Source organism: Gopherus evgoodei, chromosome 9, assembly GCF_007399415.2.
Source record: "Gopherus evgoodei ecotype Sinaloan lineage chromosome 9, rGopEvg1_v1.p, whole genome shotgun sequence".
Classification (NCBI taxonomy): Eukaryota; Metazoa; Chordata; order Testudines; family Testudinidae; genus Gopherus; species Gopherus evgoodei.
The window spans coordinates 19,765,148-19,781,790 of record NC_044330.1 but is presented as its reverse complement, the minus strand read 5'-3'; the positions used below and the strand labels follow the sequence as shown (position 1 = coordinate 19,781,790).

At 42.6% G+C, this 16,643-nt stretch overlaps 1 protein-coding gene across 1 annotated transcript in view; it reads right to left on the bottom strand.

Moving 5' to 3' along the window:
• The window catches only part of LOC115657624 (maltase-glucoamylase, intestinal-like), a 181,572-nt gene that overhangs the window by 155,129 nt on the left and 9,800 nt on the right, over positions 1–16,643 (bottom strand). The window contains exons 4-7 of the mRNA XM_030575679.1: positions 15,866–15,986; positions 14,058–14,167; positions 8,363–8,514; positions 1,176–1,347 (exon numbers count right to left, since the gene is read on the bottom strand). Coding sequence (XP_030431539.1) covers positions 1,176–1,347; positions 8,363–8,514; positions 14,058–14,167; positions 15,866–15,986 — 555 coding nt within the window. The remainder of the gene's footprint in view (positions 1–1,175; positions 1,348–8,362; positions 8,515–14,057; positions 14,168–15,865; positions 15,987–16,643) is intronic.

The window sequence follows — 16,643 nt, the reverse complement described above, 5'->3', positions numbered from 1 at the left end:
ATAGTTCATTAGAGTGCTTACAAACCTTTGCAGACATTTCCCCTTGTAGGCTTTGTCTACACTGGACTTTCATCGGTAAAGAGAACAAACATCAACAACCACCACCACCACCGTGAGATTTGATTATCTACACCCCCAGAAGAGCAGATGAGGTTGAGTGTGGGAATATACGGTCAGAAAAAAATGACAATCAAAAATCAATAGCATATTTTTTAAATCAGCACCTCATATTTGGCACAACTGACTTTACACCAGTGATACTCAGTAGTCTTTTAGTTAATAAGGCATTGTGGGTCAGGAATCTGAAAGTGCAGTACGGTTCGTCTTTTGTGTGCCAGTGTCAATAAAGCTTGGAACAAAGCCTAAAAGGGTTTCAAAGCTGCTAGCAAGAATTTTCTGTTATATTTATTAGAAAATGGGTGTTCAGGAAACCAAGATTCAGGGCAGACAGTAATAAGGACTGGAAACAAATAGTTGTTGACATCCATGACTTACTTTGCAAAGATTCAGCCACTAAATGCAACTTTACTATTATGTGCTTAACTCTGTTGTCATTAAACTAGGGGTGGGCAAACTTTTTGGCCGAAGGGCTACATCTGGGTAGGGAAATTGCATGCAGGGCCGGGGCAGGGGGTTGGAGTGTGGGAGGGGTTACGGTGTGCAGGAAGGGGCTCAGGGCAAGGGTCTGGGCAGAAGAGGAGTGCGGAGTGCAGGAGGGGGTTCAGGGCAGGGGTTGGGATGCAAGAGGGGCACAGGATGCAGCAGGGAGTTGGGGTGCGGGGTGCAGGAGGGGTTTGGGCTCTGGGGTGGCAGTGGCATGCACCTCTTTGAACATATTGTTATCTGGTTTGTTTAGCAGCTGAAACTGAAGACTCGTATTAATGTTTCTCCACTTACCCACTGATTCTCAGCATTTTAAATAAACATACAAATCAAAATATTTCTAACTGTTCCTTGTGAGGCTTTTTTCCAATCAGTAACATCAGGCATTTAGCAACCGCATAGTGTAGCTGACAAGTCTTTAGAGAAAAGCTCAACTAGACCTTGCTAATCACTGGCTTTTAAGAAATATCCAGTCTATTGTGGAGAGCAAAAACTAACAACATTTTAAAATGTGTTTAATGCATAATCAGAAATTGCTAAGACCAAAGCATAATAAATGAATCATTCCTTACTCCATTGGGGAAAGCATCTCTGGTAAAGATGGGCCATGTTCTCCAGTTAACATCATGCCGGTATTGTGTGTGGACATGTTCTCCGATTCCATAAATGTTGCTGCTAGGTAGTTTGATTGAGAGCTGCAAATACTGGTCAGCATACTGAAGTGGTCCTATTCTAGTATCGAACCTGATTAAACAATGTAATAAAAAAACAAAAAAACCCACATTAGCTTACTGATACATGAAAGGACTGCTATGGCAAAACTACGTGCTATGTCTCCATAATACACATGTATTATCTGCCAGTTTTATGGGTTTTTTTCCCTCAAGGGCTCTTTTTTTTTTTAGTACAATTAACATATGTAAATCCAAACAAACAAAAACAATATTTAACAAAAAGAGTACAGACATCAGTCTTAAATAAGCTATCACTAGGGGCTTTCCCACAAGCCCCAGGAACAAAGAGAACCTATTCCCCTCTATGGACTATGGACCTAGGAGGTCCAGGTATGGAACAGGGACAGCAACCTGTATGGGCTGCTATTCTCCTTCTTGCACAGATGAGCATGGAGTAATCAGCCAGTAGCGGTGTGAAATGGGCAGAGCTGTGGTTCTGCCCCCTGATGTGCCGGCCAGCGCAGCCATGCCATCATGGAGGGGAAATGATTTGCTACTGGTACAAATCTGGACCAGGTCAGGTCAGAGTTATGGCTCTGTTATAATTCCCTCACTGGTGTGCTCCTTCCTCAGGGAACATTATGAAATGAAATTTTGCTCCTTGATATTTAAATGCTCCAAATCCATTAGACTGTTATCATAATCTCTTAGCAATTTTTGGCCAAAGCAGCAGCTAAGCTATTCAATTTGCCTCTAAATTTCTAAAACAACATTAAAAATACTGACAGGTTTCAGAGTAGCAGCCGTGTTAGCCTGTATCCACAAAAATGACAGGAGAACTTGTGGGGGATCTGTTGAGACAAACCTGGCAAAATGAGAGACCGCTGGGAGAAGGAGAGGTACCAGCTCATCCCACTTTAAATATTTAACACCATTGTAAAGTCTGTCTTACAGCCTGGCACAAAAACTAGAAGACCTATTAAACTCTAAGTTTTCATAAACAGCTGCCTTAGACAAATCCTCAATATCAGAGGCCAAAAATCCCTCACAAAAGAAGGTGGCTAGGACATACATTGAGGAAAGACCTGACTAATGTAACAGGGCAGACGTTGGATGGGTACCCCCAGGGCAAGAGGTGATGAGGTAGACCTAGCATAACATGGAAATGCACAACAGAAGCAGAACTGACAGCTAACAAAATGACATGGGAAGAAGGGAAGACTGCATCAAGAGACTGTCTAAGGCCAGGTCTACACTACCCACTTACTTCAGTAGAACTACATCCCTCAGGGTGTGAAAAATCCACACCTCTGAGTGTCATAGTTATATCAGCCTTAATCCTCCCCCCCCCCAGTACTACGTCAGTGGGAGAGCTTTTCTCGCTGATATAGTGACCACCTCCAGCAGCATTTCTAGTGTGGACCTGCCTTAAGATAGAGTCTTAAGTGGTGAAGGCCCTATACTCCACATGGAATAAGAAGAGGCACAAGTCAAGTAATTCATACCAGTGTAAGCGCTTACACACTAGGGCAGGGGTCGGCAACCTTTCAGAAACGCTGTGCCGAGACTTCATTTATTCACTCTAATTTAAGGTTTCACGTGCCAGTAATACTTTTTAACGTTTTTAGAAGGTCTCTTTCTATAAGTCTATAATATATAACTAAACTATTCTTGTATGTAAAGTAAATACATTTTTTTAAAATGTTTAAGAAGCTTCATTTAAAATTAAATTAAAATGCAGAGCTCCTCCGGACTGGTGACCAGGACCCAGGCAGTGTGAGTGTCACTGAAAAATCAGCTCACATTCCACCTTTGGCACGCATGCCATAGGTTGCCTACCCCTGCAATAGGAGGATAGTAGTGCTTTGTGTGTGTAGACAGCCCCTTAGAACATTAACCTTTGTATTAGCAATTAAGAATAAATGATGCATAATAAGTGAGTACAATGGACAGAGTTTGGGCTTTTTTCAATTTTGATCCTTTTATTTTGTCCTCTACCCTATTTTGTCAGTAAAGATAATAGTAATAATAAAAATAATAAAATATAACAATACTGTGCGGTAATATAGGGCACTGTGGATCAGATCCTTAGCTGGAAGAATTTGGCATAGCTTTAATGATTTCAGCAAGGATCTGGTACATATATACACTGATTTTTATAAATATTAATTATTCCATGGGAACAAAATATGTACTGTTAAAGAACTAGACCAGTGATCTGTGCATTTTGTCTTGGACAATAGTGGTAGTTATTGGACTATGAAATTTCAGTTATTAATTGGTGGGACTTATTACGGTAATGAAAGATGATGGAAGTTATTAGGTTACTAGCTCTAATGATTTTCATTTTAAAAGTGAATTACGAGTCACAAGTGTTGTTCCCCTCCAAGGAAGAAGATTTTTATTTTTAATTATTGAGTCAGGTCCTCATCTGGTGTAACTCAACTGAGCTCCATGAATTTCATGGATTTACACCAATTGACACCACCTGAGGAGCTGCCCCTTTTTTAATAGTGGCCTATGATTATATAATCATGTACAGGAATAATTGAATTTGCTGCTTTTTGTGGGAACTTATGGTAAATGCAGTGGTATGTATTCAAAAAAAAAAATAAAAGAGTGAAAAACAATTTATGCATTCTTCCAACAATGTTTAATTCATGTGATTTTTCCATACTGGTTCCCTTGAACTAGATTTACAGTCCCCCGCCACGTCCCCATTCAAGCAGTCATCAACCATTCATCGAATATTAAATCTGCCTATTGTGCATTTAATAGTGGTCAGTTGATCATTTTGGAGGATTTTAACTTCAATTGGGTAAACAATACTAATAATAGCCTAAGATTAATAGCCAATGAATTAAAGTTGAAGAGTTGATAACAACCTCAACTCATAACTGATAACAACCCTAGCTTTTCACAGGTACTCATTCTTTGATTGATTTAATAAGCACAGTAACCATGACACTTACTACTACCGGATTTCAGAGTTAGGCAGTAAATTTCTTTTTCAGAAAATAAGGGGGAATTGAAGTATTTAATGTGTTTATAGGCTTAAGAACTTTTAAACATTTTATCTACATTTTTATATCACCTAGTCAATGTTGACTGGCACCAGCTTTTCCTAGATATCAAGTGCCCGGCAGCAACATAATTTGGTCATTCAGAACTTCAAACTATTTGTAACAAGCACTTTCCATAATATGCAGTTTCCAGGGTTCACGTGTGATTTTATTAAGCAATGGTCTGGCCCCTGCTGTTGCCCTCTCTCACTGGTAGCACAAATGGTTGGAAAGCTCCCCTAAATGGGCAGATGAGGGTTCCCTATATGGAAGAATCCCCAGGTAGCATAGGCAGGGGTGCTGGAACAATACTTATAGTGGAGGGTGCTGAGAACCATTGAACCAAACTGTAAATCCTGTATATAATGGAAACCACTTCAAGCTGGGGGTATGGCAGCATCACCAGCACTCCTAGTTCCAGCACCTATGGACATAGGGTTGGCTTAGCCAGCTGTATATCTCCCCCTCAGCAGAGAGGCTATGTTAAGGAAGAGGAGACATGGCTAGATTCCCTTGGGAACAATTATTAGCAGGCATAGCTTAGAGAAGCCCTGATCTCCTAAGGCTACGCAGCTGGAGGCTGGAAGCCGGACAAGGTGGACCAGCACTCTGGGGTGATACCGTGAATCCTCTTTCTTAAGGTACATCTACACTGCCTGCTTCTTTTGTCAGCATGTAGAGTATGTATACAGATAGCCCCCCTAGCATGTATATAACTAGCAATGTAGACAGTGAGGGACTGCTTAGGCTAGTAGAGTGAAGACATGTTGGTACATTCCCTATATGGCTCTATCCTCACCCAAATCATGCCTCTCCATCTGCACTGCTATTTTTAGCAGTGTGTAGTGTCCTACTGCCTCCCCTCTGCTGGAACCCTTCTCTGCCACAGAAAGCAACTCAGGCAGTGGGGAAAGTCTAATCTTTCCTGATTGCCTCCCCCTTGCCAGACCCTTTAACTAACATGTATATCTACATTCTGCAGTGTGACCCAGCTTGCTTTTTAGTGCAGCATGTAGCTATGCATATTTTACATGCCACAGCAACAGGTGTGTAGTGTAGCTATAGCCTAAGATGCTTGGTTGGTATGTCTTGCTCACATGCTCAGGGTCAAACTGAACACTGGATTTGGAGTCAGGAAAGGATTTCCCCCAGGACAGATTGGCAGGGACCTTGGACATTTTTTTTACCTAATTCTGCAGTCTGGAGCATCAATCACTTGGGCATATCTGACATAATTCAGTTCCTGCAATTGCAGGGGCCTCAGGCATTGGTGATCGCTCAGTCTTTCCTGTTCTCTGCCTGTCACACACAACATTTTAATCTAACTCACGTTATTGGGCTCAATTTAAGGCTATCAGGGTGAAATTTAACGGCCTGTGATATACAAGAGATTAGATGAGGTGATCTAATGGACCCTTCTGGCCTTTAACTCTATGAAATTTAGACCAGAGGCCAATCCACTGCCAGGACCACCAGTTCAAAGATAGTTTACGTCCATCTTTTCATGGCTATCTCTTGTGGTCTGCATCAAGTGCAGCTTTGCTGAATCCAAGGATGTTAGTGGCTTTTATCTGTTCAGATCTTCTGTGAAATATTTTAATATAAAAACAGTAAATTAAATGAGAATTAAATAAATTAACGTGGATGTAAAACAAAGGAGGTGGTCCCATAAACCTTATGGAAACAAAATTCCTTTCCTGATTGGGAGTTTTGCCTGTGGAAGTTGCATGATGCAGAGCATGAACCTTTGTCATATTGGACAAAATATTACTCTGAGCAAATGAGTAATACTGTTGAACCAGAAAACTCTAGAAAGATTTTATAAATTGAATAAGCCTCTCAAAACGTAAACCAGTCTCTTCAGTTCCTTCTGAAGATACAACTGTAGAACTTTTGAAGTGACAGCTATGTTCTTATGAATATTATATTTTGTAGTACATTTCCTGCTTTTACTGGTTGCACAATTCCAGCTTCTGCACTCACAGCTTCCTCTGAAATATCGAGGTTGTTGCAGCATCACTTAGAATTCTGCAACTTCCATCTCTTCCTACCCCCACTTAATTTGCCTTTACCCAAATCAAAATTGTTAAAGTTCAACTGAATATCAGCTGACACAAAAGGCACTGGATGTGTCATCCTCTGTTCGACACTTTAAGGATGACCTGAAAAGGAAACAAAATTGTGTTTCTGCCCCTTTTTGCTTATGACATATAAGAAAGGCCAGTTCTTTCTTTCTTTCTTTCATCCCTCCCCCCGGCTTTGCGTGCAAAAGAAATTCTCTCTCCACTGTGGAAGCCGGCTCTGTAGGCTGATGTGGAATGTGGCAGGGCCCTCTACACTTCCTTGTCTCCTTTGGGTCTGACCAGGCCCTGGATCCAGCAAAACATTTCAGAGCGTGCTTAAAATTAAGCATGAGTAGTCTCCTCTGAAGTCAGCTGGATAACTCACATACTAAACCAAACCACATGCCTTAGTGATTGGGGCCCAAGCAAGTAGTTAGTATCTGTAATCCCCTGAGGACAGACACCACATTGGTTACAGATGCATGCAAACAGATGTAAGAGACTTTAAAGGTCTGGCTCATAAACTTTAATCTATTTTTTAAAAGAGATTGAGGAATCCTTACTCTGAGTAGATGCTTATACAGCCCTCATCACCATAGTATCCAAGCTAGGACTCTATCTACCCAGAAAAAGCCATTATGTCTGCCAGCCCTTGTAATACTAAGAAAACACCCTGTAACAAGGGGATGCTTCCTTAAACCAGTATTACCCGTTTACCCAATCCTATCCCCATGCATATGACCTCATCCATTCAGATTACAACCCTATGTCTTGAAGTGGCTGGAAGCTTCTTCCCTGCCTGGCTTAATGTCAGGCAGGAGAGAAATTTTAAATGGATCCCAGGCCTCATCTACACTAGGAAATTAGGTCAATATAACTACATCACTCTGGGGTGTGAAAATTCCATACTCCAAATAACACAGTTAAACTGACCTAACCTTTGGTGTAGACAGCATTAGGTCAATGGGAGAATTCTCCCATTGATTTAGCTTCCACCTCTCAGGGAGGTGGATTACCTATGCCAATGGGAAAAGCCTTCCCATCGGCAAAGGTAGGATCTTCAATGAGGTGCTAGAGCAGCACCACTGCAGTGTGTTAAGTGTAGAAAAGCCCTCAGGATATCTCCCAGGCTGAGCTCTGTAACAGAATTATTTGATCAGTCACTTAACAAAACCTGGTGCTTTGCCTCCCAAGAACTAATATATTTCATTACCAGTCCTGCACACTGTCATTTTTAGGCAAGGGTCTTCCAGCCATCTTCCTTTGAACAACCTGGGGTAAAAGATGCACCTGTCCACTTCTCCTTCTAAAAGCCTCCCATCAGACAGATATGATATCCTTGCACTGCTGAATCTGTTCTTAATTGTCTCGGGCTAGTGCTCAAGGGTGTTACTCCAAAAGTGGGACAACAATGTCTTGCCACATAATATAGCCCAGAAAATTATGCTAGCTGCAACTTGGTTAGTTGCATATAACTGTTCCTACATTTCCTGGTTCAAGCTTGTAGTCAAATCTGAAAATTCTTCAACTGGATTAAAAAAAAACAACAAAGGTGAATGTGGAAAATATAGCTACGTTTCTCAAAGAAAGGCTTGAAATCACTACGTGAAAGTACATGGATTATATTTGCCCATGCAAATCACTAGACTGAGCACACAGATTGTTTGTGTAATTGAATGTAATTATGCACACAAATGTCAGCAATGTGCAGTTGTGTGGGTATTTTTGAACAAAGACCTCACACCTCCTTATCTGCACATTTGATCCTTAGTTAAAGTGGACAAAGTACTACTACAAACAAGGAACAAACCTACAGTGGCAGAGAAACAGACTAGATAGCCTAAGTGGAGTCTTCATCCCATCTCTAACAGGTATTATTTTATCACGTGATTTTATGACATGCTGTTCAGCGTGAACACCTATTGCAGAGTTATCTATAAAAGGCACAAAAATTACTCACAACATTTTGCCGCCGCTTGTTCTTGTCACAGTGATACCAAAAGGGTCCTGAACGATATCGACTTTATACTTTAAATTGGAGGCTGCAGGTCCACCAAAAGCTTTTACATTCTCATGAGGAACTTCGAATCTTTTTTTATTAGGATCAGTGAGCTGCACAGATTAAACAGGTACATTTAAATTATTAGAGGTCCAAAAATTAACTTCTACTTTCCTACTAGAGCATTTTCCTGAATCACAATAAATATGGAACACAAAAACTAAGGAAAAGACTGTTCAACTTGAAATGTCAAGCACCTGAAAGTTAAGAAATGCCAGAAATAAGACTGCCTATGCAGCCTTAATTTGCCACCCCATATGAACAGATTCTGATACAGCCTTTAACTATATGATCACATACTATTCATTCCACTCTCTCATTCAGTAGCTTATTGTCCCAGCCTCCTTGTGCAGCCTGTCCCAGTCTTATCCTGCTCCATCAGCTCCTTTACTTGTTTTCTCACCCAACCCCAACACACACACTGCACTGGATCCCACCCTCAACTCTTCCCCCTCTCCAGCTCCCAGTGTCTTGCCCAGACAGGCAATTCCTCTCCTTTGCCCCATCAGCTCCCAATCCCAGTGTCCCATTCCCAGCTCCACCAGGCTTCTTGTCCTAATTTACACTCTCTGCCTCTGCTGCTGTCCCACCTTCACTCTCCAGCCCAGCTCCTTCCCCTTCTACATTTGAATCTGGCTAGTCCCCTCCACACTGTGTTGGTCAAGCAGGGGGAGCATTTAAGAGCACTGCACAGATGGTCACCTGACTCTCAGTTGTGGATAGCAACAATTGCAGGGGAAAGTTCTGTTCAGTGCCTAGAGCCCTGGGATGGAGCATACTAAACACAGGTGGTATCTATGGAGAATTTAGTTGTCAAACTTTAAGCAATTCTCTATTGTGTAGATACAAAACTGAGATTTTTCAAAGGCATAGAACTTGACCAATTTCACAGAAACACCAAGAGGCAGCCCATGGACTTACTTCAGTGTCTCAGCAAAATGTCTAACTTTTTTAATGTGGGAAAAACAATGCATTTTCTCTAACCTTATTCTCAGAAACAACTGAAAAAAATTAACATTATAAGCGCATGTAAACAGGATCTTACAATGAGAAGTGTCTAGCAACCTTAACTATAGGTCACACTACAAACTCTGTCTACTATGCTACAGATTTTATTAATGTAATTAATTATGTTAGACTGATGTTGAATTTAACACCATATTCATTAAGAAACCTCTGTAGCAGTCATGCATGAATGTATATATATCTTTCCTGATTTTCTAAGCAGTCTATGAAATAATTAAAATCATATTTCACCAGTATTCTATCATTACTATGAATTGAAACTAAATAAAGTATTTGCCCTACCCAGTTATATTAAACAGCCATTTCAGCATAATTAAATGTGTCCAGGGAAAATTTGCACAAATAATTCACTGATAGAAAAGCTGAGATTTTCAAAACACACCAAGAAGACTTAGAGGCACAACTCCCATTGGGCTAGGTTATCCTATATCACCATGCAAAGCTTCCCATCACTCCCTTGCATGGGCTACCCATACAGCGCAGTGTGGGAGGGGAAGTGGACCCTAAAGAAGTGCAGGTGCAGGTGGGTGAGAGGAGGCAAGACCTGGCTGGAGTCTGGGCTGTGCCTCCTCAATGTCAATCAATATAGTTGCAAGCGTGCATCAGGTGACCTATGCTCTGCCAAATATCAGCCTAGTGCAATTTACTTATTCCCTAGAGTAGTGGGGAGACCAGGAGGCAGAATGTGTCCATCCAGGCAGACTGCAGAGTGATGATCTAGTCCACTGAAATTAACAGGCATTATGCCTCTCTATCTCCATAGCAGCTCTGAAAAACTCAGCCATAGTCTTTAAATGGATTTAAAGTTGCATAGCTAGGGAAGTGTTTATCCCACAGACTACTGGCCAGATTCTGCCCCTGGATGCCCATGACTACATGCAGAGGTGGCTCCAGGCACCAGTGCACCAAGCGGGTGCCTGAGGTGGCAAGTCGGGGTGTGTGTGTGGGGGGCCAATTTGGCAGTGGATATACCAAAGGAGTAGGACCAGTGGACCTCCTGCAGGCATGCTGCCAAAAGCCGCCTGACTGCAGTGCTTGGGGCGGCAAAAAACATAGAGCTGCCCCTGACTGTATGCACGCACTTCAGAGGGAGTCATGTGAGTGCAACAGAGGGCAGACGTTAGGTAGGATTCTGTTTTAAGTAAAAGGCTTCACTACAGTTCCTACCACTGATTTTTTTTCCAATCTGCTATATAAAAATCCAAATTTATATGCAGGATATTCGCCTGAGAATATTTTTGAATGCAGCATTCATTCTAAAATGATTCCACTTTTCATATTGTTCCTAGTCAATCTGACACCAAACTGACATGTAATCCTGAAGGGGATGAGGTTAACACAGTACAGTCACATTATAATTTTAAGGGCCTCCAAGGTTTACTAATGAATAGAAAAGGTCTTTGGCTTATAAGATTCTCCTGCAGATACCCAAAAATCAATTTTGCAGCAGTTCCAGAATATGCAGTACCAGAGCTCCTATAACCTAGAGAGGCAGGTCCTCTAATGTTTGGAAACCAAGGGAAAGAGAATACAACCCAATACAAATAAAAAGAACAATTTTAACAGTGGTGCACAATTGCATACTTGGCACCAGGTTGTGACAATAGAACTTTTTTTTTTAAAATTGCATAGAATTACATCAATTTGCAAAAAAATCATACTGATTAGCATAAAGTAAGGTAGTGCAAAGGGGTCCAGCTTCTCCCAAAACCCCAATTAAGTAATTCAGTGGCCCTCTAGCTACGATGACCATATTTCGCAAAGAAAAACATAGGACACCCCCTGCTGCTTACCCGAGGTACTCCCACCACGCAAGACTGTTGCCCATGGCTGGAACCCTGTGGGAACCCCCTCAGGAGGCTGTCACCCATGGCTGGACCCTGTCTCCCCCTCTGCATGGTGGAATGCTGCAGACTCTTCCGCTTCCCTCTACAGGGGCTGGCATTTCTGCTTGCTCTCTCCACACTGCACCCTGCTTATTTGACAAAAGTGGGCATTTGTCCTGTTTGTTCTTGCCAACTGATCAAGTCAGCAAGAGCTGACAAATGCCTCCTTTTGAAAAAAAAGTCAGGATGGCCGGGACAGGGCTTAAAAAAGGGACTGCCCTGGCCCAAATGGGATGTATGGTCACCCTACCTCTAGCCCTCTGTATACCTGTGCTGCAGCCCCACATCAATTAATTATGTACCCCTAGCACCTTAACATCAATCAATTATGTGCCTTCCAGCTCCATATTAATTAATTCTGGTCCTATTAGCCCTAAATCAGTTTTTTTGTGTGCCCCCAACCCCAAACCAATTAAGTTTGTGCTTCCCAGCCCCAGCTTCCAACCCCACTCCACACCAGTCCCACATCTTGCCCCCTAGCCCAAGACCGGCGCTACAGGTTTGAGCGCCCTAGGAGGACGGCAATTTCGCCGCCCCGCGCGCTGGTCCCGCGGCTCCAGTGGAGCTGCCGCAGTGGTGCCTGCGGAGGGTCCAGTGCTCCGTGACTCCAATGGAGCTGCCGCAGTGATGCCTATGGGCGGTCCACCGGAGCCGCACGAGCAGCTGACCGTCCGCAGGCACGACTGCGGCAGCTCCACCGGAGCCGCGGAGCACCGGACCCTCCGCAGGTACCACTGCGGCAGCTCCACCGGAGCCGCGGAGCACCGGACCCTCCGCAGGCACCACTGCGGCAGCTCCACCGGAGCTGCGGAGCACCGGACCCTCCGCAGGCACCACTGCGGCAGCTCCACCGGAGCCGCCTGCCGCCCCCTCCAGCAAAACGGTGCCCACCATTTATTCTGGCACCCTAGGCAATTGCCTAGGCTGCCTAAATGGTAGCACCGGTCCCGCCCTAGCCCATGTGTTTCCCTGAAGCCCCCCAGAGGATCTTAAACCCACTTTTCAATCTGTGGGAGGAAAGCAATTTGAGGAGCTCTTCATCTTCCTCTGAGGCCCAAATGGGAAGCAGCAGCATGGCACAGCACCAGGGGTTCTTTACCCTTTTCCTAGGCTTGAAGTTTCAGTGGAGGGGAGAGGGGAGACAGGAGCAGAAGGGAGCCACGTCATTTTTCACAGGAAGGGAGGAGTGGATGGAGCAGAGATGCCCTGAGCTGCCGAGCTCATACTGTTTCCAGTTCCCATCTTGTAAAAATGGTATCAGCGGCTCTCTCTCCTCTGCTACCCCAAACCTCTCACAGCTCCTGAGGGGATGTGGAAGAGCTCTAATTGCCACCCCTAATTGCTTCCCCAAGAGGTGGGAGGAGTGGGAAAGGTGGCCAGTCAGAGTCAATTTTTCCATATAGGCTGATGGATTTTCCCTGCAGACCTCTAAAATGGTTTGGAAACCCTAGTGTTGGTGTAGGTCTGCAATTGTTAGGACAAAAATTTAAAATGGCTTGTATTTGACTGAAACTACAAAGGGAACTTTAGCCAGAAATTTGTCTAAGACTACATGGAAAGTGCTCCTTAGTATCTGAAACGTGCTATGGGCTCTTTAACGAATACAAGTAGTCAAGAACTGGATTCAATCTCTCATCCAAAAGATGACACTTCCATAAACTCATTGGCTGATTCGGGCATTGGTTCAGTATTGACTTTCAGAAAAAGGGACTAAGCCCTGAATAAATAATGCTCACTGTAGTTCCATTGTTTTTCTTTGGCAGTCTCTCCTCTAACTACTAACCAGGCTTGACCCTCTACAGCCGAAGATGATGCAGTTGTTAACATTTATTTTTACTCTTAGATTGTATTTAATCTCAACACTACTGGATTTTTGCCTTAAGGAATAATGGGTGTTTATATCGGTATCACTCAAATATTTGTTTTTGAGCCACTACCCAGTTCTTCATTTCAAATTAGATGGAAAAACCAAGCAGCAGATGATTTCTAACGACTACAGATCCCAGGCTGTTTTGGGAGGAGAATGGGGGGCATAGGAGCTGACTCCATGGAAACTCCAGGGTCAGAGAACCTACAGGGGAAAAAAAATAGTGAGTGCACAGCAGTGTCGGCCCCACAGAACAGCTCTTCCATCCTGTCTCCCGCACCCAGTGTTTCCCACCTGCTGCTATCAGCTGTTCAGCAGCATGCAGGAGGTGCTGGGGGGGAGGGGGAGGAACAAGGCAGGAAGAGGGGGCAGGGAAGAGTGAGGGCAAGAAGAGGCAGAGCGGGGGCCTTGGGGGAAGGGTTCAGTGGTGGCTGGCCCTGGGGTGGAGCAGGGGTCGAACACCCTCCAGGAAATGAGGAAGCCGGTGGCTCTGTTGAGAGTGAGGGTTGCTCAAATGCCCTGGTCAAACAAACAGATAATAATCCTGACTATTCAGATTCCAGTCGGATATAGTATTGCTCTTCACTACCTTTCCCACATTGCTGTAGTGTTGTGGTGTGCTGTAAAAAAGCTAGAGCACCCATTCTGATTCTGGAAAGCACTTGGACCATCTTCAGGGTGAATTAGAACAAGCTGAGACTAGAGAGAAAAGGAAACTCTCCATGATCCCACTACCAGTCTCCTCTGCCATTTGCATCTCCTGTGTTATGAGGCAGTGTAAAATACTAATCTTAAACAGCATAAGAAACAATTTAACCTTGAACCGGAAGCGATTTGTTGTCTGATATTCTCCCGTGAGTTGGACAGTGGTAATATCATTTCCAAATAGGGAAGGTGAAGGCAGCCTCGTTAACTTAGCTACAAAACCTTAACAAGAAAAAAAATAATATTACAATGTTGCTTTATTGCACCATGAAATCACAGAAATGTAAAGCTAGAAGTGTCCAGAAGCAGGGCCAAGGATACCTAGACCCTCACTCTCCGGTGCTTTGCTAGCCTGTTCTTCAAAACCTCCGATGATGGGGATTCCACAACCTCCCTTGGAAGTCTATTCCAGTGCTTAACTATCCTTAAAGTTAGAAAGCTTTTTCCCCAATATTTAACCCACATCTCTCTTGCTGCAGATTAAGCCCAATACTTCTTGGCCTAGCTTCAGTGGACATGGAGAATGATTGATCACAGTCTTCTTTTATAACTGCTCTTAATGTATTTGAAGACTTATCAGGTCCTTCCCACCTCCTACCCAATCTGCTTTTCTCAAGATTAAACATGACTAATTTTTTTTGTTGTTTTAAACTTTCCTCAGGTCAAGATTTCTAAACCTTTTATTATAAACAAGAGCTACTCCTTGCAGTTACTATAGAATCCCTAAGGATTAATGCAGCGGTCGGCAACCTTGCAGAAGTGGTATGCTGAGTCTTAATTAATTCACTTTAATTTAAGGTTTTGCATGCCAGTAAGACCTTTTAACATTTTTAGAAAGTCTCTTTCTATAAGTCTATAATATAGAACTAAACTATTGTTGGATGTAAAGTAAATAAGGTTTGTAAAATGTTTAAGAAGCTTCATTTAAAATTAAAATGCAGAGCCTCATGGCCCGGTGGCCAGAACCTGGGCACTGTGAGTGCCTCTGAAAATCAGTTCATGTGTCACCTTTGACACGCATGCCATAAGTTGCCTACACCTGGATTAATGCATTTGGTGTGCATCCTTTGAAAACTTACTATAAAAATCATTACATGTACTATAAAGATCTACATGGTAGGTTCATATACAGAAATGTTTATTCAGACCTCAAAAGGGTTCAGGGAACTTTACAGCACAAATGTAAAGAGATGGCCCCTCCTCCAGGGAGCTTTCTATTTAACTTTACCCATGATACAATAAGACTAGGGATAGCTCAGTGGTTTGAGTACTGCCCTACTAAATCCAGGGTTGTGAGCTCAATCCTTAAGAGGGCCATTGAAGGATCTGAAGCAAAAATCTGTTTGGAGATTGGACCTAGATGACCTCCTGAGGTCCCTTCCAACCCTGATATTCTACGTATCGAAGTCAATAACTAATCCTGAAAAGAACAGGAGTACTTGTGGCACCTTAGAGACTAACAAATTTATCTGAGCATAAGCTTTTGTGGGCTATAGTTTATGCTCAAATAAATGTGTTAGTCTCTAAGGTGCCACAAGTACTCCTGTTCTTTTTGAGGATACAGACTAACACTGTAAGCTACTCTGAAATTAATCATGAGTGAAAGGAAGAGTAATAAGTGAAGGGGATTGGGCAAGAAAGGACAAGGGTTTCCACCATGTCATGTAGTTACTCAGGGTTAAATTATGGCTTTGCCACAAACCCTGGGTATGGGGTTGTGTGTTATTGCAGTGCTCCAGGAACAGGACACAATTTGCTTAATAGTTCCCCCTGCTCTGGATAGATGGGAAGTATCCTTCACCAGCTTGATTCTGCCTTGGTGGGTATTTCTAACCTCCACATGATGCAGGTAACTGACGCAGACAAGCAGAATGGGCACCAAGGACATATTTTACTGCTTGAGCTCAGTTTGCTGCTTACCTGTACTTGTTTGCTTCACACCTCCTTCTACCTTATATCCATGACTCTTGGAGAAGTAGCACCATGGTATGCTTGTTTCATTTTGTGGACTCCAGCAACAGCCACGCAGGGTACATAAGCTCTGTTTCAAGGGCAAGAAGAACTTGATTATATTAATAGCACTGATTAGCACCAAAAAACAATCTAGACGGAAAATCATGCATCATGTGTATTTCAAATACCAGCAAATTTTGTTATAACATTCACAAGCATTCCCCTTTGGGGAAATCAATAGTTGTTTGACTGTATAAGAACATGATAGAAGCAAAGAATGGCTTTTCTAAATCTAAGGTAGAAATCAGTGATTTCGTTCAGGAAAAGAAGGAAGTCTGACTTTTAAATCATTCTGAAAACCACACTGAAAGGGAGTCTTTTTTTAAGGTTCTGAAATGTTTGGATACTATTTTTTTTAATGATTTTTTGCATTTATTTCCAAATTTCAGCTAAGACCAGAAGTGGACATATTGAAATATTTCAAGAAAGCTTTTTTTAAAAAAGAAAATCAGATTTCTAATCCATTTAGGAAGATGCATTAGTTTCACTCATGGTTCAGATAAGTATCAAAACATGTGTGTGTACTTCTGGACCAAAACTAAACTCCAAACCTTCTTGACCTTTTCCCACTGATAGTTTAATATGGAAGACTTGTACTTTTTAATGGGAGAATTCACATAAACTTAACGCTTTCTGTTGTTAAATTTGTGCTAAATAATACAGTGATATCAGCATAAATGAGGAA